The 21,121-nt window shown below is 45.5% G+C and overlaps 3 protein-coding genes across 12 annotated transcripts in view; 1 reads left to right on the top strand and 2 right to left on the bottom strand.

Annotated features, from left to right (window-relative positions):
- The first annotated feature begins 342 nt into the window (after positions 1-342).
- On the top strand, positions 343-10,782 carry LOC107267631 (probable glutamine-dependent NAD(+) synthetase). 8 transcript variants are annotated; one of them, XR_001537643.2, is made up of 11 exons: positions 343-520; positions 6,933-7,144; positions 7,255-7,510; positions 7,614-7,806; positions 7,919-8,414; positions 8,476-8,896; positions 8,977-9,185; positions 9,741-9,969; positions 10,051-10,227; positions 10,325-10,509; positions 10,592-10,782. XR_001537643.2 is itself a non-coding variant. In XM_015739589.2 (11 exons), the coding sequence occupies exons 2-11, from the start codon at positions 6,999-7,001 to the stop codon at positions 10,621-10,623; spliced, it is 2,250 nt and encodes a 749-aa protein (XP_015595075.1). In that variant the 5' UTR covers positions 348-520; positions 6,936-6,998; the 3' UTR covers positions 10,624-10,782. The 8 variants fall into 8 exon arrangements, 7 of the variants coding, with proteins under 7 accessions (XP_015595075.1, XP_015595070.1, XP_015595074.1 ...); XM_015739589.2 differs by having other exon boundaries at positions 348-520; positions 6,936-7,144; positions 10,325-10,415; XM_015739584.2 differs by having other exon boundaries at positions 348-520; positions 10,325-10,415.
- On the bottom strand, positions 531-6,325 carry LOC107267629 (cytosolic carboxypeptidase 2). The gene is made up of 14 exons (XM_025084961.1): positions 6,060-6,325; positions 4,943-5,133; positions 4,728-4,880; positions 4,224-4,657; positions 4,033-4,141; positions 3,567-3,812; positions 3,322-3,491; positions 3,078-3,240; positions 2,777-3,004; positions 2,485-2,576; positions 2,190-2,418; positions 1,803-2,110; positions 1,523-1,723; positions 531-1,468 (listed from the first exon to the last, which is right to left on the bottom strand). Exons 1-14 carry the CDS (start codon positions 6,127-6,129, stop codon positions 934-936), a joined length of 3,129 nt encoding a protein of 1,042 aa, XP_024940729.1. The 5' UTR covers positions 6,130-6,325; the 3' UTR covers positions 531-933.
- Positions 10,783-11,490: 708 nt separating the features above from the next.
- The window catches only part of LOC107267630 (transcriptional regulator ovo), an 11,537-nt gene continuing 1,906 nt past the window's right edge, over positions 11,491-21,121 (bottom strand). Inside the window, exons 2-9 of one of the 3 annotated variants that reach the window (XM_025084963.1) lie at positions 17,022-17,428; positions 16,448-16,946; positions 15,815-16,361; positions 15,419-15,735; positions 15,120-15,340; positions 14,711-14,848; positions 14,339-14,638; positions 11,491-14,246 (exon numbers count right to left, since the gene is read on the bottom strand). In XM_025084963.1, the coding sequence (XP_024940731.1) occupies positions 14,076-14,246; positions 14,339-14,638; positions 14,711-14,848; positions 15,120-15,340; positions 15,419-15,735; positions 15,815-16,361; positions 16,448-16,946; positions 17,022-17,428 (2,600 nt within the window). In that variant the 3' untranslated portion in view covers positions 11,491-14,075. The remainder of the gene's footprint in view (positions 14,247-14,338; positions 14,639-14,710; positions 14,849-15,119; positions 15,341-15,418; positions 15,736-15,814; positions 16,362-16,447; positions 16,947-17,021; positions 17,429-21,121) is intronic. The other 2 variants (XM_025084964.1, XM_025084965.1) reach the window with 2 other exon arrangements.

Here is a 21,121-nt window from a genome sequence, read left to right as displayed (position 1 = left end):
GAAAATTGGCCGCCAAGATGCAATAATCAATATTTTTCAATTGTTTTCGAAGTAATTCGTAATCGTTAGCACTTTTAAAATTTATAAGTATTTAATTCACGGGGTCTTTGATTGTCGTGGTATTGTAGAAAACTGAATTTTCAAAATCCTGCAAGTGAAATAATAACGACTGACTTTTTACACTTATAATTTCGCTGCTCGCTCTTATTTTGTCTAGTAATTGGCACCATCTTCTGATGCATTAGTAACGTCGGTTTCTCAGTCGGTAACTCTATCTACAGTTATCCACAACATGCGAGCATTACATAAAACGAAACTCCTTAAGACGCCTAGCTTATTTATCTTCAGTCAACGATGATGCTGAAGCAAGTGTTGATACGAACTATTCAGTCTTCAACTGATATCAGTTTTGTTCATATAGAGATTTATTCTGTATTTTATCGTAACTCTAATATAATAGGGACAACTTGTATGCACAATACAAGAAGTGCAGTGGAGACCAATTAAAGAGAACAATCAAGTAAGTGAATTATTCCTTTCTTTAATTCAATGTACATAGATATTTATAGATTTATCGAATACGAATGATTAGTAAATGCTCTACTGCGGCAGTATGACGTTTGACATTTGTCAGTGTTTGCTATGTGCTATTAGCTATCTGATTATTATATTGTACCTGATTATTATTTTTATACGCTTATAAATAATTGAGATCGAGATTGCCTGTCATATTTTTGATGCACGTGATATTACTTTGCATTTTCGAAAACAATCTGCAATACTTCACTACTGTGAGGTTAGGTGTTATTACTTCTCACTAAAATTCTATTTGATTTTCTGGTCTTATCGTTTCTTTCAACGACTACCCTGGCAGTGCAGTAGCTATACTTATTGAAGAGATTTTTAAAATTTATTTGTTGCTTTAACGATGAATCACTTTGGTTCTCTAGCTGCTTCTTCAAGTACAAGATTTGCACTCGATGCTTGTTTCTTTCTGCAAGATCTCTTCTTTTTTTTCCTTAGAATTTTTGGTTTTCCCATGGGAGCATCATCAGAGCTTGAACTCTCTTCGAATGTCTCACTGATTACTTTACCTTTTGTTTTAGGAACGTTAGTTGCCACGGTTGCAATGAGACCTCCTTTGCGAAACTTTTTTCTTGGCTCTACCTTTCGTTTAGATTCTGCCTTTGGAAGTTTTGCTATTCCAATCAACTTTAATGAATCTAACTTGTCTGTCTTTCCCGATAATATACTACTCTCAGTAACATTGACATTTGAATTAATTGCTTTTTGTCTCTTGAATCTTGACCGCTTTTTCTTAATTGGTTTTTGAATGTCATCTTCTACCACATCCTCGACTGCGACAGCATTTAGAATTTTTGCTTGTTTCTTCAAGGACTTTTTCTTCAACTTTCTTCCCTCTACATTGCGAATGTAGTTTAGAGTATCTAGCTTCTTCGAGCATGACCTAAAAATGTTGTGCTTTAGAATCCATTACATACAGACCTAATAAGAAACATACTCTAACAAGCCTTCACTATCATTTTGATAACTCGTTAATTCAGACACTCCCCAGCTGAGTGGGCTTTTTGAAAATGGAATTTCAAATTCTGTTCCTCCTTCAGTATCCAATGAAACACCAGTCCAAATCTGCTGTCTTAGGGTAGTCAATTGGATATGCACTTGTCCTCTTGGCAAAATAGGTGATAGATTCCGTGTAGCTCTGCAACAGAAACACTTATCTCAATTATCATCTCAATATCTCTTTACTTTTCTTGCAACTGAACGTAGTTAATGATAACCTGGGTAATTGCAGACAACGAACGCGTTGTCTAGCTTCAAACTGAATTTTTGGAACCACCAATTCCTCTCCCAGCGAAAGGCTACGTGGACGCACGATCTGAGGTAACGGGATGCTGTCGGACGTTGATTCTTTTTTCGAACTTTCATCTTTCTCAGAAGAAGTAGCGAACCTTTCCTTGATGCGATATTCTTTTTTTCTGTCAATCCCAATTGGAGGATGAATATAATTTTCTTCGGCAGAGTCAGAGAGCTCGTATAAATCACTTCCTGGATCCGTTGTTGGCAAATCCATAACGGCTCGTCGAGTCTGAATAACAAATTAAAAAGAATTAAAAAATCAATCGAATTAACAGGATAATTGTTAAAAAGTTATAAAATAACAGCACCAAAAGTCTCCTTGGCAAAGGCGGACTCCTATCCATAGTTATTTTCTTTCGCATTCTTTTTTCCCTCGCAGACGATCCTCCCGGAACCTCAGATCTTGCTTGTAGCGACGATGGCAGCGGAACGCAAAGATATTGGCAATCGTATCGACCATTCATAGTATTTCCAATAGGTTCCATTGTTTCCAGTTTACCTTCATCGGACGTACTGTCCGACGTGTCTCCCTCGTCGCTGTTATTCACGATTCATTAATGTCGATTAAAAATAAAATTCTAGGAATTATTGAAATGTACGTACCTCGAGTAATCAGTTAGATTAATATTCGTTGGTTCGTCCGCGCTAGATCCTTCCTTCATAAGTCTGGCAATAATTTTATTTCGAAGTCTTTCCTGATCAGCCATTCATTGATCATCCTTGTCAAACATATAGAATCAAATTTTGTTTCCAGCTTCTCATATAATTAAAGATTAACTTGAGCGTCGCACTTACCCCAAACGATCCATAAAGCAAAATTAATAGAAAAAAAAACTTTAATCGACATACTCTTTTGATTAATTAAGCAAATCCGCTAAATTAAAACTCACGTTACCTTCGTTGGATCATCGTCGGAGAAGTCTAACAGTGTCTCGCAGAAGGCTTTACCGATCTGTTCGTAATCTTGAGTAGAAAAATGCGTTCCTGCTCTGGAGCCAATTTTCGATCCACCTAGTGAAGCCTCCATGGTATAGCTATTCTGTATTCCCATTAGCCAGACGACTACGCGTCCGGTTCCTTCCTTGCCCTTTTCAATATGGAACTTGCAGTTCTCAAAGGAAAACTATAACATGCCATTGATCTGGTTGGATAAAATATCTTATCGTTCAAGTAATAACGTCTGCCTATAAAATTACCTTATCCGCTGCATTTTTGTGTAACATCAATGGAAAAACTTGCTCGGAAAGTTTCCCGTAACATCCAGCTCTCTTGCTCTCGCATCCATAAATAAAAATATTATGTTTTCTCGAGTGAGCATGAAGATCGCAATAAATTGCCATACCTCGCTCTTCCATGAGTCTTTGGCAAGAGTCAAGACAAAAAGAATAAATATTAATAATCACAGATGGCACCACTAATGGCATTTACGTTGCTCCTAACCTTCTTATCATGAGTTTCGTGTGCCAGACCGATGGATAACTTTCGCGCATCACTGTTCTATATTGCCTATTGAGATCCTTTCCCGATAAAGAACATCTATTGTTACCAACAATAACCCCGTCCGGATTGAGCATCGGTACCAGTTTAAAGATAAATCGTTCGCGTAATTCCTTCGAGATAAAAAAAGTCGTTAGCCAATTTTAATCGTCGCAAAATATCGTTATCCTTTATACTTGTCATATTACTCTGGCCTGATTAGATTCCCCAGTGAGAAAGTCGATGATCCCCTTCATCATCCAACTGGATGGAGTTTCACCAGGGTGAACTCTCGCAGTGATGACAACCCCTTTCTTTTTCCTTGCGTCGTCGTTAAACGCTGGCGCCGTTACTGTCAGGTAGTACACGTTATTTCCCGCCAGGGTGCGACACAGTAGACGCAGTTTCGTGAAGCGCGTCTTCATGGGATCCACGACAATTTTACCGAGATATTCCTAAAGACAGAAAATAAACGATGCAGTGAAAGAATAATGGCGTCCTCGTGGCTCTGTCAGAAAACTGAAGCCGGCTAGACTCTCCGTTACTCATATTGCCCCGTTTTTCGACACGGTACGTTTGATACGTTAAAAGTGCGATTGCGTCGTCACTCGTAATTTTATGATCGGTGCGCGGTAGATTAGTACACCATGTTTTTCCTCTTCTATTTTTTATTACCTGCAAGTCGCTGTATGTGTAAGGATAACAATGAGCCAGGTACACGGTATCTTGATCGTGCGGGAAAGATACGTTGAACGTCAGTGTGTGACTCTCTCTCTCCTCGTCCCTGAAAGATAAACAGGATCGATATATAATTATTATCGAGCAGTGATCGATCCTCGTTGATATTCAGGACGACGATGACTCACGAGGAGGACGAAGACGAGGAATCGTTTCTGTAATAGGTTATGTTGTCGCCGCATCTTCTCCAGCCAATTGCGTGCATCGTCGCATCCTTAGTCGAATACAGCAGTGGCCTTAGTCCTTCGTTATAGAGGCTGTCCTCTTTGCAGAAATTAACGATGGACAATCTGTAGATCGTTCTGCTTTTCGTATTCGAAATCCGAAAGTAGTACCACTGCATGTGTCTCTGCGTGTAAAGATCTCTTCTCAGATGTAGCTGATAGTAGGTGTCTGTGATCTTTATGACTTTTCCCAAATTTCCAGACTCAAATCTCGACTCGAATTGTAGATCTGCATTGGTAGATCCACTTCCGCTCGTTTGACATCCGTCGGTCGATACCCCGACACTCGGAGTCACTTCCGGGACCAGAATCGTTCCGCCAATGCATGATCTGCTGAACTGAAGAATCCGGGTGATCGATGATCGATTGATTGATATGACTTTTTTTATCGGGTAATTGCGTGCTTACGTAATTTGTCGCACTGGCTGGACAGTAACGGAAGATGACACTTCCGGAATCCTCCCCTATCGGTTTTGGCTTTGGTTCCTTTCCTGTGGGAACGTAGTAGGGCTCCGGTGTCGCCGGAGCGTATTCTATATGTTGTACCTTTTCTTGGATAACCTAAAAATTTGTGAGTATCGTCAATTGGATTTTGAATGATCTTAAGAATTTTTTGAACTTACCTGACACTCCGTTGGCCATCGCGCTTCCTGTATTATACTGTCTAGGGCGGAATGGCTGTCGGATGTAATTTGAGCTTGATCCTTGCTTTCCCGATACTTTCCAATGGCCGACGATAACGTCAAACTCGAATCAACGTCCCGCTTCGATAATCCAAAACGACCTTGCAGACAGTGGCTCGTTATGAAGCTGCCTAAAAGTCAAATTGATTTTACTAGAACTCGGTAATCGATCCCATAGAGTCTAGCTTTATTTTTTACGGCCGACGTCGCGACGCTTTTAATAACAGTCGACGTCCTCACGTGGCGTATATTAACATGAATATTTACACGCTAGTCCCATTCTGGATGGTTCCTCGGAGACGATCTGATTCGATCGTTCCTTCAGGTTAATCGATCTGTCGGTTCGATCGACGTCGCGACGTCGGATTTAATAAATGAGGGCGCAGCCAAGTGCGGTGTTTGCGTGTGTGGTACAATGAATTTTGAATAACGGGACCAGAAAGCAGCTGTGATGATGAGTGCTCGCATTCCCTAAGGTCTCTCTTGTTTCTATGCCTACGATCAATGAAGGCAGCTGCGATACGATTAGTCGAAAGTTCAAGCGATACGCTCGAGATTCTTTATAATTGTGGCTGCGTATAGGGTCCCAATGATAAAGAATTAATAATCGATCCGCCATTGTGATTAGGTGACGATTCGCGATACTTGGCGTCTGTCTTAAGGCTCATATTCACCAATTCTCTCGGTGCGTTGGGCAAGCAATTCGCGGCACTCCGGCATATTAATCTTAGCGTCAGGCTCCGACTTCACGTTACGGAAGAACGCTGGAAAATATCCTCTGCACTTGATTCAGTAGGCTACCCTGCCGGTGGCTATGGGTTACTCAGGAACTCACAGAAGAGCAACACTCGGCACGGTGCAAGCCCTCGCTACTTTTCACAGGATCACCATAATCCCCGTATCTCTAAACATGACGTTACGGAGCCAATCAATCAATTGGTTGATCGATCAATAGATTGACCACCGTGCGCATTCGAGACTCAAGGCAGCGAGTGGCTGTACACGAGCGCTACGAAGCTCTGGATGACTATTAAGACAGGAGGCTGGATCGACTCACCGGGTATCGGCTGAACCGGAAACAGAGCAGCCTGAAGCTCTTTTACTCTGCTGCTCGCGGCGAAATCCATGTCTCATGGCTTGAACACCGAAGAGCTTGAACAACCTGACCAGCATCCTGCAGTTGCTTCATCTGTCACGTCAGCGAGCTTCCTCGCCCGGTCACTTTCAGCGCATCCTTCAGCCGTAAGCCTCCCCTCTTCTGGACACTCGATGAGGACGTTGATCCGGAATATACCTCTAACCTCGAATTTTCAATTTTGAGGTGACAAGTACCTGGTGGCGGCCTGACGACGTAATCGGCTGATTCTAACACTCGGTTCCTGATTGAACTCGTGGATTAATGGATTCGTAGGCTCGTACCGTTCCTGCCGTTGGTTTGGCAATTGCCTGACAACGAACTCGCTGGGGGCGGAGCTGAACTTGTTTGCCCCAGGTTATTTCTATTGGTATTCGTCGTCGCGCACCCTGACTCCCGCTGCTCTCCTACCGACCTATCTGTACGTTTCTATACACAGAACAAGATTGTGTCTTTCGCGTACGAATGTGTTTCATGTATTTCTTTAGCAATTTACTCGAAGACTGTAAATGTGTGATTTACTGTAAACTCCTTGGAATTGAATCCTGGTTGAGCTTGCACTTGCAAACAGATTGGACTGGTTCTTCTCTGAGTGAATGGTGCTCGAGCCGATTATCGAAATTCGTGGCAAAGTTCGATAACATTCCTAGTAAGGGAGCGTGGGAGTATTGATCAATCAGTTTCATAGGAATAAGAAGGGTACCACGCGGTAGCGTCTCTACTGTGAAAGAGACGCCGTTAGAGTCTGTTTGTACCCATCGCAAGACCAACGATCAGCGTGTTCTTTCTTTTCAGCAGGACCATTGGGATCACGCGACGCCAGCTTTTCACCTAGGGTTCCCCTGAAATCTTCCTGGGAAAATGGGTCGAACTGCCACGGTTGCTGTATCCACGCTGAATCAATGGGCGATGGACTTTGATGGGAACTCCAAGAGAATCTTCCAGAGTATCCAGGAGGCTAGGGAAGCTGGAGCTACCTACAGGAGTGGTCCAGAACTTGAGATCTGGTAAATTGAACCTCGGACAGTGAGAACCTTTTTATGAGATATTTTTAAAATCTTTCTTGCTTCTTCTACCTGGACTGTTCGTCAATCTCTTTTTCTTGCACCTTCGCCAGTGGATACAGCTGCGAGGATCATTTCTACGAGCCCGACACTCTACTCCACAGCTGGGAGGTACTTGCTGAACTCTTGCGCTCTAATCTTTGCGAGAACATCCTGGTGGACGTGGGGATGCCGGTGATGCACAAGAACGTTACGTACAATTGTCGCGTGGCTTTTCTCAATCACAAGATTCTTCTTATCAGGCCGAAGATGCAGCTGTGCGACGACGGAAACTACCGGGAGAGCAGGTGGTTCTCACCCTGGACAAAGGTCGATAGAATCGTAACGCGCACGAATGCTAATTGTTGCCTTGTGCCCGAGGCCGATGATCATCTCTCGCGGATGACTCATCCGGTGCTTGTAATTTGCGCAGGAACGCACCGTCGAGGATTACTTTTTGCCCAGGATGATCGGACAGATAACAGGACAGAGCCTTGTACCTTTTGGAGACGCCGTCATCTCCACCAGGGATACTTGTATTGGTTTTGAGATCTGCGAGGAACTCTGGAATCCGGCCAGCAATCACATCCCCATGGCCTATGATGGGGTTGAAATAATTGCTAATGGTACGCCTTTATGTCATTCTTGAAAATCCTTCTCAGAAATCCTTCGAAGCTTTAGTTGCTTCCTTTAATGTGTTTTCTGTCGTCTTTCAATCTTCTCTATCTCTGATGTCAGGTAGCGGATCTCATTTTGAACTGCGCAAGGCGTACGTGACCTACGACCTCGTGAAATCAGCCTCCTTCAAGGCGGGTGGCTGCTACATGTTCAGCAACTTGCGTGGATGCGATGGCACCAGACTGTATTTCAATGGCGGTTCTTGCATCGCAGTCAACGGGAAGATTCTTAATCGAGGTCAACAGTTCGCTCTAGAAGATGTCGAGGTCACTTTTGCCACTTTCGACCTCGAGGAGATACGCTGCTACAGGAATAGCGTTAGGTCGAGGTCTCACACGGCCGCAAAGGCGCAGCCCTATCCCCGTGTCAAGGTCGACTTTGCTCTGACCACCGATAACCTTATCTGGGATCCGCCAGATAGGTTCATCGAATGTGACAATTGCTTCGCCGATAAGAAATATCATAGCGATCATCAGCACTGGGAAAAGAAGCTGTATTGTCCACCTGAGGAAGAAATATCATTGGCTCCGGCCTGCTGGCTCTGGGATTACCTGAGGTACGTTCGCGCTTTAACCGGAATACGATTGAGCTGACTGTCATACTAATACTCTCCGAAGGCGTTCTGGCCAGGGTGGTTTCTTTCTACCCCTAAGTGGAGGCATTGACTCCTCCGCAACCGCCTGTCTCGTCTACTCCATGTGCTGCTTGGTCATCCGCGCCGTCGTTGCAGGGGACTGTCAAGTTCTTGCTGACCTTCGCAGGATAATCGGAGACCCCAAGTACGACCCAAAGTCTCCAGAGAAGCTGTGCAACATTATCCTCGTTACCTGCTACATGGGTACGGAAAATTCATCGATCGACACGAGGTCCAGGGCTGCTAACTTGGCATCCGAAATTGGTTCCTATCATCTTAGTATCGGAATTGATACCGCAGTCACAGCCATCCTAGGAATATTTCAGCAGGTAACCAAATTCAGCCCGAAATTTCGCGTCCAGGGTGGCTCGCCGCGTGAGAATCTTGCGCTCCAGAATATTCAGGTAAAAATCAATATATTGATCTCTGATTAGGAGCACTTAACTGCACTTAACTAACTTGTACTTTTGTTAATTTGATGAAGGCACGACTCCGTATGATCATCGCTTATCTCTTTGCTCAATTGATGCTCTGGGTCAGGGGTCGACCTGGTGGCCTTTTGGTTCTTGGTAGTGGTAACGCCGACGAATCACTTAGAGGATACTTCACCAAGTATGACTGTAGCAGCGCTGACATTAACCCCATTGGCGGAATATCAAAGGACGATCTCAAGAAATTTCTTGAATTCTTTCGGTTGGTGGTCTTTTCCTTCCTTATTAAGTATACGCGTTAGAAAGATGTCTTGAAGAAGTCTTTCAAGTTTTTAAAGACCTTTCAATTCGACCACCTTGAATGGGCGTTGCAAGAACCGTCATTTTTAATCAATCGATCACAGAAGACCGAGAACCTTGATATTTCGAAATTTTCTATATTATCGATGAGTGCGAGAGAGACAGTCTTACTGGAATTTTCTTGCGCAAGACAGAGACACGCATACGGCTAAACCCAAATTTCGTCTATAAGGAGCAGTCAATTTTCCGAAGGGTTACCTACCTACGATTTGAGCTGCCACTATGTCTGTCCTTCTCTTACACACGTAAGAGCCTGTAAGACCCTCTCTCTCGCACTCACAGCAGATATAGAAAATTCAAGAAATTCGATTTTCCGAGAGACAATCAACAAAATTGGCGATTTATCCGTAGACAATTGAATCGGCTATTCGAACGACGTCTTCAGGACGTCTTTTGCCCTATATGGTTTTTGTCAGCCTTTTATCAGTGCCAGAGCTATCACATTTACAATAATTAGGCAAAGCTACGGGATCACCGCCCTAAATAGCATCCTCGAGGCACAACCCACGGCGGAATTGGAGCCGCTTCATGAGGATGGCGTCGTGGCGCAATTGGATGAGATAGACATGGGTATGACGTACAAGGAATTGGGAACTTTCGGCCGATTGAGAAAGCAAAACTGTGCCGGTCCGTTTTCCATGTTCTGCAAACTCGTTTACATGTGGGATAATTGTACGCCAAAAGAGGTATGCAGTTGGTCAATGCAATTATTCACTTACCCACATATTATAAGACTCTTATTACGTGTCTCTGATATTACTCGCTAGGTGGCTGACAAGGTAAAACATTTTTATCGGTGTTACGCGATAAATCGTCACAAGATGACTGTACTCACACCTTCGTGTCACGCAGAGACTTACAGTCCGGATGACAATAGGTTTGATCATCGTCCATTCCTTTACAACCATACTTGGAAATGGCAATTTAATGCTATCGATAATCAGGTAAGCGATAATCGGTGAGTGATCGATCATAGATCACTTGAATTTAAAAGAGTAAATACGAACTATGATCTTAAATTTTGCTCATCCTTGGGTCCAGGTGAAACAAATGATTGATGAAAAATGGACGCGACAGCCTAGGAGAGTAACTGTGGCTCCAGAATATAAGCACGGGGGACCGAAACCGTTTAGTGAGTAAAAAAAATAGAAACAAAAAACGTCCGTTTTTTGGAAACCCCGTAGTAGGTGGTATTGCACGGCGCTCTGATCTATAGATCTTTGGCGGTAAGGGTTGGTAATGGGAAACGAATGCTCTGTTTAATTACATTGTCATCTAATCAGGGGGACTTTTTATTATCTGTTACAGATTCTTTGGTTTATCCAGGAGTAGTAGTTTAAACGTAATCGTTAAAACGTTAAACGTTAAAAATGTTCATTGAATGTCGAACAAAGTGCCTCGTTGCCGTTAGCGCAATTGATGATTATATTATTTTTCTAATAAACAACGCAAAAACTGTACTTCCACTGTTATCACGCAAATAAAAGACCCTCTAAAAATATTGGCGTCTGAACGAATGAAAAAAAATGTGACAATCTGTAAACAGTAGGATTGTCAGTGATTGCAGGAGATATAGAATTAGCAGATGCTTGCTTGTAACATTGTTTTATTGTCTCTTGAGTTTCTACATACAGGAAAGTGCGTAACCACGTTTTACCGTTATAATCGATTATTGATTAGGACTAAGAATAAGAGCTATAACGATAATCCAAAGGACGTTGCCCCGAAGTAACGAGCCCCTATGCGTATTATACAGACAGAGAGAAAAAAAAAATATATCGTCAAACACTCTCACTAAAAGGCTCGTGCATTCGTCTCTGCAGCATCGCGATTGTGTGCAGATACCTCAATCACTCGTGCAATCATCTCGACCGTCTGGACCCACTTATTCTCTCAATTAAGTTAATCCGTTTTCATTGATACTTTCTCTTTACCGGTCTATCCGACCACGTTTATTCACACATTCATTCGTTCGTACGTTCATCCGCAATCAGTCAATTAATTCGCTCAGTCGCGTTAATAAGTAATAAAATTGTTCGTAACGACGATATCCCGTTAATCGTTAATTACGTGTATTATTACGCAAAGACGAAAAATCAGGCGTCGCCAAATGTAAACGCCCATATACACACACACAATTTCTTTAGCCGTACCCGGCCAGTCCAAAAGACGCGGATCACGCGCAACCAAAAGTTAACGACGATAAATATTTTTTATAATAATATTAATAATAGTCGTACCTGCTAGAATACAATAATAATTGACGAATCATCGACGCGATATCGTCGACGACGACGGCAACGGTGACGTCGACGACGATAGTGGTCATGAAACGAGGTTTACCTCTTACATCTACACGACGTAATAATATATACTATTGTGAATAAAGATAGACGATGACGATAATATAATTAATTAATAAAATTATCAATAAGAATGACAACAATAATCTTAAATGATGACGATACGAATACGGATACGTGTAATGACAATAATAATGTAACATTATGAATAATTCTAGTCGATACGTCGGACAATACTGCACGTAAATTAAATAATAACGTAAATACAGATTGGGCTTTGAGGAAATAACCGTATCAATGAGTATTGCTAGGGAGGTCCCCTCCCCCCCTTCCCGATGAAGGAGGATCGATATGAAAATTTGTAGAAAAATGAAAATTATGAAATTAAGGAATTCGAGGGACTTGCTTCTTTTTTATTAAGGATCGAAATCAAAGCAATACGGGAATTTCCCCACGCTTACTGTACATCAACAACATACATATTATGCAAGGTACTAAGAGTTACGGAGCGAGTAGGAGCCACGACGCACGCATACGCCTCGAGACCTAATAATAATTATTTACAAAAAAAATATATATTTTCAATCGACCGACTCTCGAGTCGAAGGATCCTAATTGCGCCTGTTTATTCAACTCTCTAAACTCACCGTAATCGTCAACGTCTCAATCTCTATATACAAATCATTCGATCCGATCTTCCGTCGTCCTTCGAAAAGTCGCGTTTGTTACGCAAGGAAGAAAATATAAAAAATCGCTTCTCTCTTCCCTGCAGCCCCGCAATCCTTTCTCTCGCTTTTCTCGATCTCCCACTTCATCCACCGTTATTTATATATTATCCGTTCTCTTCGTCTTTCCTTCGCTGCTCGGCTAACCAGGCTGGCTTAATTTCCTTAAAATTTGTTGACACGCCAGCCGCGACTGGATCGTTGCAGCCAACAAAATGGCTGACAGTACCGAGCGCATCGAGGGAATGACGAAAAGGAAGGAAAACGAGTCCGCGAAGATGCGTGAATCGTGCGTCGCGAGTGTTTCGCACGCGTGAGTTCCTTAGCCACCGCAAAATTGCACGAATCCCCGATTTCTGGGTAATTGTGTGGTAGAGTGTGTGTATGTGCGTGTCTCTTTCGTGTATAGAAATATTGCGTGTGTATTTTTGTGTGTCTCCTTGTGCGCGCGCACGTACGTCCTCTCCGTGTGCGTGTTCCGTGTGTCTTTGAATCCTTTTGGCGTGCGCACGAAGTGGAATGTTGAGTTTGGAAAAAGTAGTCCTTTTCCCCCCCTATATCACAGGTTACACCTACAAGTGCACGTATATTAATATTATTATTATTATCCATTGACATCAATTAATCTATATCATAAAAGAATTCATCTCTCGAAATATCGATTATACAATCCGATCGGAATTTGAGGATTTCGCGACCGCGAGATATACGATGAATCTGTGAGTTTTAGGTATTCGTGTAAAATCGAGAGACCGAGGGATCGACGACGTGATTTATTGATTCTCGCCTCGGCCAGTCGATCACGTCATGAATCCCTCGAGCAACCTGCCAAGTCGGAATCTCAACGTAACTTTCCATGCGTTTCCCATTAGAAATAAACGTTTCATTCGTGCGCGACAAGAAAAATGATCAACACTCCCGAAACGTTGGTTCCGAGTCTTTGGGTCTCTCTCGAAATTTTGAGTGACGCGGCGATTACTAATTTTAGTTTTTTCTTATGTTATTTCACCATTACCCAAATACCAAAACATCGCGACGTCGACTCTTTCATTTTTTTTTTTTTTTTTCATTTCACGTACTAACGACTATTCGATAAAAAATACTGTGTTACGACTTACGAGGCGTTCTAGATTTAAGTATAAAATGGCGCCTGCCGTTGACACCTTGCGCAAATACTTTGGCCTTTTTTGTTGTTAAATTAATAGAAAATTTAACGTGTTAATTTTTTTTTTCTTTTCGCTACTAAAAGTACCAGGTCAACTTGACAAAGTTTTACCAGGCGTGCCAACTGCAGGCTCAGGTCATTCATAAGAGTCTGATGATTAATCGGAGTTCCTCGAGAGCACGAAGAAAACGCGTGGCTACGACGACGACGATGACGTCACCTTGTCAGAAGGACGAGGCGCGTCCAAGGCGTCCCGACGGCTTGCCTGTCACCACTGCGGATGCCTCGATGAACGTTTTTCTCGCCGACTTGATGCAGGAATCCAGACATTGCTTATCCCGCTGCAGGAGGCCACCCTGAAGTTACACGAGCAAGAACAATTGCTGTGGCCCTTCACTTTGTTTCCGTTTGTCCTGTCCCTTTGTCTAATTCTTTACTTTCTCTATCCAAATTCCTTTAACGTCATCCCGATGATCAATGCCAAACGTGCAAAACGTTCCCCGAGGTATATAACGCGTGTTAACTTTGAACTCGGCTCTGAGATTTTGACTTTTGCTTTCCCGTTATCAATGGAGTCGCTACGATAATCATCTCGTTGTTTATGTGCGCACCTGAAGCAGCATGTTGGCGAAATTGCTGTTTGTGAACTTGAAGTGCCGCTTGTCGTAGAATTTAAGAAGCGCCGGGCTGTACGGATGCTTGTCCTTCAGGTGCAGATAGTGTACTTCCGGTTCCTGCGTTGTGTGGCCACACTCCTCGCACACGTAAACCTGTTGGATTAGGGAAATAAGGAATGAGAGTACTGTGCGCCTGCGTGAAAAAATAATGAGTCATATACGTGAACTCATCGTTTTATCGTTACCTTAGTGCGACGCTCCTTGTAGGCGTACTGGTGCTGCACTCCGTGCACTTTGAGACAATGACTCTCGAGGGAGCATCGTTGCGTGAAACTTTTTTCGCAGAGATTACACTTGTACGGGCGTACGCCCGTGTGCGTTCTTGTGTGCCTTTTGAGGTCAAAGGTATCGTTGAAGCCCTTACCGCAGAAGGTGCACAAGTAACGCTTCACGTCGCTGTGACACTTCATGTGACGATTGAGTAATCTTTGAAGACTGAAATTCTTGCTGCACACTCGGCAGGTGAACCGGTTGGGATCGTCATCCTGCAAGGCGAGATTACATTATTTTTCCGTGTTTTAAGTAAAATTGCGAGCGACGGATATTTTGGACGTTACCTTGCCAGCTGGTGGTCGGTTGGCGCGCTCCTCGTCACGGGTGGCAGCGGCCTGTCGCTGACCCTCGATAGCTAGAGGATTCTTGATACCGTGTCCGCCATTTACAAATTCCAGTTGACAGTCGCCGGGAAGACCAAGCTGTTGAACATAGATCAGAGGAAGGTCAGAGGTGATTCGTTATTCGTTATGTGTCGGAAGTGCAATACGATCGGATGAAGCACTCAAGTTGATTGGCATTGCATATTGACGACGAAGGATGCTTGATAGGTGAAGCCATTGCGAAAATTCTCGAGATGGAGGAAGGTGAACAAGGTACGAGAAACGAAAGGGAATTCCTTTATGATTGTGGGTCAAAGTTCATCGTTCGATGCCGTGTATGCTTTTGCCTTGATCAATCCGGGGTGCTTACCCTCTGCTGTAGTACACCGACCCGTTGCGTGAGAGGGGGCTCTCCAACGGGTCCCGCAGGAGGTGCACTCACTGTAGCTGATACTCCCGAAGGGCTTGGAGCGTGTTCCATGAGGGCGCAGGATGGGGAGGTACTCGTAGACGTGGCATCCAAGGAACAGCTAGCTCCTCCAGGACTGGGCAGGCTACCGCCGGCGCTGCTTCCTGAGTCAAGTTCGAGTCCTGTGATAGGATCAGAGATGATTTGCCATTGCTGATGTCTGATTGCTTCTGCGGATAATTCGGTAATAAATGACGTACCGCTTCCGGTGAAGCTTAGGCCAGGACTCAGTAAACCTTGATGTTGTTGCTGATGGTGGTGCTGCTGCTGTGACTGTTGTTGCTGATGTGGCGAGCTGGTTGTCGCAGCCGCCGCTGCGGCAGCTGCCTGTTGTTGCAACTGAACTTGAATTTGTAGTTGCTGTAATTGTGGCTCGGTTTGATGTTGATTTTGATTTATATGTAACGCCAACTCAGGTCGTTCCTTTGGAAGAGGCTGATAGCTTGATTCTCCTGGAGGATATGCCAATCCGGATGCCAATTTTGTGGTATTGAAGTGCTGCGGCGCTGCGTAATGCCTGAAATTATATAAACAATCGTTAATGAGGTGGGCGACGATCATTACAAAAAAAATTCATCTTAATTTTGGAAACAAACCTCGAGGTGTCAAAACCTCTGTTCAGAGCCATACTGTGCTCAGGAAAAGGATCGACGCTTGGCTCGACGGGTGTAGTCATTTGACCGTCCTGGCCAATTCCACTTCCGGCAGAAGCTGGAGAGTGAAGCGAATCCTCGAGAAGGTCGTTACCTCCATCTTCGGCGGGAAGTCGAGGCAAAAATAAATCAGCTGCATCACTCAGACTCTCAAGGAGCGCTGTGTGATCGGAAGGTGAGCTGAATGTTAAAGCTGCCGTAAATTGGAGAGGATCGACCACTGCGCCAGTCACCATATCCACCATCATTCCTGAATCAGTTACGTCATACGTTCCGTATTGTCCCGAAAGAAGATCATTCGGCTGAATCTTATAAGCCGATAGGTCTTCCTCTTCCTTGAGAGCGAGACCATAGGAAGCGCAGACGTTTTGCAGAAGAGAATACTGCTTGGCTTCCTGCGCACCGTACTGGCTATGTTGGGCATTCACGTCTTGTTGGCCCGTGTCACACTCCATACCTACTGCCGGTGATGGCGTCAGATAGCCATTTCCTGAAAATCCCGATGAAATCGCATGAGCAACCTCATCTGAGGTTCAGGGTGAAGTTGGCTGTAGCATCAGGAACAGAAAGACTTACCTTGAGTGCTGTTGTACTGATTGGCAAAATTTGCAAGATTGTTGCCACCCTTCAGAGACTCGTAGAACGGAGGTAGGGAACCAGTGGGAGGTGAACTGGGCCCATAATTTCCACGACCTCCATTGCCACCAGGATTCATACCGCCGCCACCAGCACCACCTCCAATAGCACCGCCACCTCCTCCTCCACCACCACCGCTTCCGCCACCCATAGCTCCTCCACCCCCACCGCCTGACGAATAACTGGCGCCACCTCCACCCGAAGAGGACCCACCGGAACCGGCATTCGAAGAGCCACCTCCACCACCTCCGGAAGCAGTGGTCGATCTACTGTGTCCTCCTGCGGCATGTGCGGATTGCGGACCAGAAAGTCGCATCGCCAGAAGAGGCCTCGCTATCGAATTTCCTATGGTGCGCGACGCTTTGGCGCCTTCCCGACCGCGTTCATCGTCCGCCGCGTCCTCCTTCCTCTTGGGTACAGCGTAATCTATTGGCTGTTCCTGAAGTACAATTGGTATTAGATAAGCATTTCGCAGCTGAGGTACCTCGAGTCTTATCACTTCCGGTAGACTTACCTGCTCGGGTTCTTGGCTCTGTGGAATCTCAATCTTGGCCTCCTCCCTCCTTGAGGATTGCGTCTGTGCAGGCACCCTCTGTATAACCGAGACTCTGGTCGGTGGTTCGACCCGGGGTGTTTTTGAGGGTGTCGTTGGTCTGGGTAGCTCAATTTTTTCCGACTTGGGAAGTGTTTTCTGACCATCGTTAGGCGCTATCGGCGGACTGCTGTATTCCTTGCGTTCGGCCCTGGTCAGAACGTGACCTCTGCTACCGTAGGGTACATCGCCCCCAAGGATGCTCGATATAAAGCGTCTGGGGGGTGTGTTCGTCGGGGTGGACGGCTGAGGCGGAGGACTTCCTGCGGGGCTCGTGCTGCGCAGACTTTCAGGAGTCGTCGCACGATCATCCTCCGATTTGTCTCGATCTAAGGTCCAAAAAAAAAAGTAGAATTAGACGTGTCATTGACGTTGCTCATTAATTTATTCATCCAGCATCACCACCAAAATTCACTCTGTCCAAGACGTTCCGATGACTTTCAAGATAATCCTGTATAATTTATTTTGTTCCCTACGTCAACGATTACCGATAATCGCTAAACCCCTTCGATCTTTCGCTTCCAACATGACGCGCACTCGTCGATCGACATGGCTGGCCTTGACAATCTACCGTTCGCGTTCCGCGAACAAGCTGAACGGCTGACTGCCATTCCTACCGTTCTTTTTCCGTGGCAGTGGCGGCAACGTTGCGAGTGCTATGGCAAACGTTCCATAGCGGAGCCGCGGTCACTGGCCCGCGCACCTCCCCAGGTACGACGCCTCAGGTCGCCCTCGGCGCCTCCACTCTCCGTATCGTCGAGGAACGTTCTCTCTTGACTTTGACACCGCACGATTTGCGAATAGAGCACGAGGACATAGCGCATGGCGTAGACCAGGAAGTCACCGAGGATTTAATGATTGCAGACTGCATTTTTTTTTATTCTATAAAAAAATTTTTTTCCGACCCATCAAAACTCATTTTCTTCGACCCTCTCTCTACAAGGCTCGCACTCCCTCCCTCGACTCCCTGACTCGATTAAAGTGTTTCTGTTGAATTTTTCATACCCCAAACCTCGACTGTGATGTACACGCGTTTCCTTTGCGCAAGCCATTGCGTCACGCTCGACGCGCCTTTAAGAGGATCCAAAATGGCCGATTCGTTAGGCAACCTTCGAAGCTGTACACGCGTCTAACTAAATCCTAACTGGTCGCACCGCGCTATAAATGTAAACGTGTCCCGTGAGCAGTATACCGATACGAGAGAGAGAGAGACAGAGAGAGACTCCATGAACGGTAGAAGCTACGTGCGACGGAGAACGAGAGAGAAGGGAAACCGGTACTTTGTTGCCAGAGAGGAGTTAGAGATAGTCGAATAGTCTAGCAGCCAAGGTGCAAGAGAGAGAGAGATTCCTCCTTGGACCGAATGAGCCTGACTAGGATGGAGAATCAAAGTGTGTGTTCACAGTGACTCGAATGCCTGGTGAGAAAAGGTGATCTCAAATGTAAACGTTTATAACCCTGATTCCAGAATGAAGTTGTGGGTTCCTGGTTAGAGGTTCGACACGGTACGCCAATGGGATGAGAGACGACGGTGGCTTAACAAAGCTTGGTATTGTCAAATCATCGATGAAACGTGAACGGGGGGTTAGCACCATAAGAAAAAATTTTGCGAAAGTTGGACGCGACACAAGCTTAAAATTCGGGTCAATGCCAACGACGGAATGTCTGCAGAGCTCAGTTTAGTCTGTCGGCATTGCGCGATCAGTGGCATTAGAGCGGTTTCAATGTCAGCCGTTCACCATCGTGGGAGGTTTCTCGTTTGATCGAGAGTCAGGTCCGATTGTTATGGATTGTAGCTAACTTCACCATCGTCGTCGACCAACGCCATTGGCTTTTTTCCCATGGACAGCACTCCCCTTTAGTCGTCGACCTACTTGGCCGTTCAATCACACGATCGAGTCCAATCGTTCCTTCGATTGATTTCAAAATCTCGAAGAGACTGTCGACACATAAAAACGGGTCCTACCGTAGCGTGGGTCCCCCCCAAAAAAAAAAAAAATACTAGAACTTGTAAAATTCAGGAACGCGAAAGTGAAACCCGAAAAACGTTAGTCCGCCTTACGTCACTCGACATCTTCCATAATTCGAGGTTACGTTTGTCCTCGATGGCTTTCGATTTCTTTCATTGGTCAGCATCCACTTTGACCCACCAGCCTGTCAGGTCTTAGAGATGAAGGGGCTGATCATCGAAATAGAAAATTCAAGGTGGATACACGAGGAAAGGAAAAAAGTATCTAGAATGGGAATATGATCCGGATCACTCGGAATGAGCTGGGTCCCCACCTCACAATTCCATTATAGCCAGATAGTCAACGTAAGGCCCTAAAGCACTGAAACGCAGTTGCGTCCAAGGAATGATGCTTTTGATGCATCCTCGGTGCAGTTGGTTGAACATGCAATGTTTGAACCAGTCGGCTACGCACATCAGTCAGGGAGACAGATGTGTGAGTATAGGTGTAAAGCGCCTGCTGTTTATGTAGCGGTACCTTGCGTGGGCTGAAAGCAAGGTGACACCATACCGGCTGGCTTGACCGTACAGTGCCATTATATAAGGGGTCCACGAAGTAACCGGTGCACCTCCAACTGGTTCATTTCATTCATCCATCTCCGCCATCTCATCCGCCCTACGTCTCTTCATCGAACCCAAATACTTTGATCCACTATCGAAACCTCACGACCCCCGTCGCACCTGACGAAGATCAGTCGGATCAGCCAGAGCTACGGTGTCTGACAAGTGACTCCTCTGCACTTGGCCCCCTTGCTTTCGAAGAATTTCGGTCACGGCTGATCTCTTGCGTCACTATGAGGTCTCCTGGCCGTGCTACGGATTGCCGGGTTCTATACACGCGTCCATACCCACTTACGGTTCTATCGCGCAAACGATGACGTCGACGCGTTGCTACCTCGAGGACAAAGCTCTTCGAGTCCAGTTGTAGTACATGCACGGGTGCGTATGTCTATGGTGCGAGATCACGAGAGCGTGCGCAGCTACGAGCGACAATGACGATGACGATGGTCGCGCATTGTACCCTCGTCACAATGACTGCACATCCCGTCAGGTAGACACATTGGACTTTGGCGCAAGTGCATGTCAATTATTTTACATGAACGGCGTTATTTACGTACCAGCGAACGGGACTGCGAATCTGATTCTCGAGTGAGACTAAAGGGGGGCCAGGTCAAGTGCCGTAATGAAAAAGTCAAGAGTCGTCAAAGTCCTCCAACCCGTTCGGCCGGGGATCGGTCTCCGAAGGTGCAAGGGGAAGGCACGTTCTCCACCGTAACTGGAATGAGCGTGAGCGGCATCGCGATTCGCGACCACAATGCTCTCCTCGTGGCGTACACGAGCAACCTGACGCTCGACAAGCTCAGCGTCCATTTTTTCTTTCTCCTTAACATGCCTTCGCACAGGAATGTGGGCTTCGCTCCTGGGTCTAAGATCCGAACCACGGATTCCCGTTCAAGGAAAACGGTCCAGAGTCGCGTCTTGGCTCGAGGCATAATTCACGGCAGCATTCTGTGACACCGACTGTATTACCAGTTGCTGATTCTGCTCTTGAATAGCTGTTTAGCGATGCCAGCCGAGTCGGGTCGAATATAGTCGAGGACGAGTTGGGATCCCCCCGCTGTCCCTCGATCGTCTCATCGCGACAGAGGCTCCTAGCTCTCGATTCTCAGGCCGTCGCGTCATTGGCGTTAAACTGCCTACGGTACGTTGACGCGCGACTGTCAGATCGACTCTGTCGCTCGATCGCTCATTCCTGATACGGTTGCTCGAGCGTCGAAGTCTCCGATGTTTAAGTCATTGTCAGCCGGCCGGTAACTCGTTCGACTGCTGGAATCGCTCAACCGTGAAGGAGGTTGGCGCGTTCAAGGTTAGGACGATAAACGAAGAAATAAATGACGAACGGGTCGGTGGCGAAATTGCGAGAAATTTTTGAGGTTGGAACATCGAGACGACGTTTGGTTTTGATTTAGTAGCCCTTACGGATTACGGTTTGAATTCTCCACCCCCCCCCCCC

Source organism: Cephus cinctus, unplaced genomic scaffold (genome assembly GCF_000341935.2).
Source record: "Cephus cinctus unplaced genomic scaffold, Ccin1 Ccin1_scaffold0422, whole genome shotgun sequence".
Taxonomy (NCBI): domain Eukaryota; kingdom Metazoa; phylum Arthropoda; class Insecta; order Hymenoptera; family Cephidae; genus Cephus; species Cephus cinctus.
The sequence above is the reverse complement of the archived record's forward strand: the minus strand, read 5'-3'. Positions and strand labels throughout refer to the sequence as shown.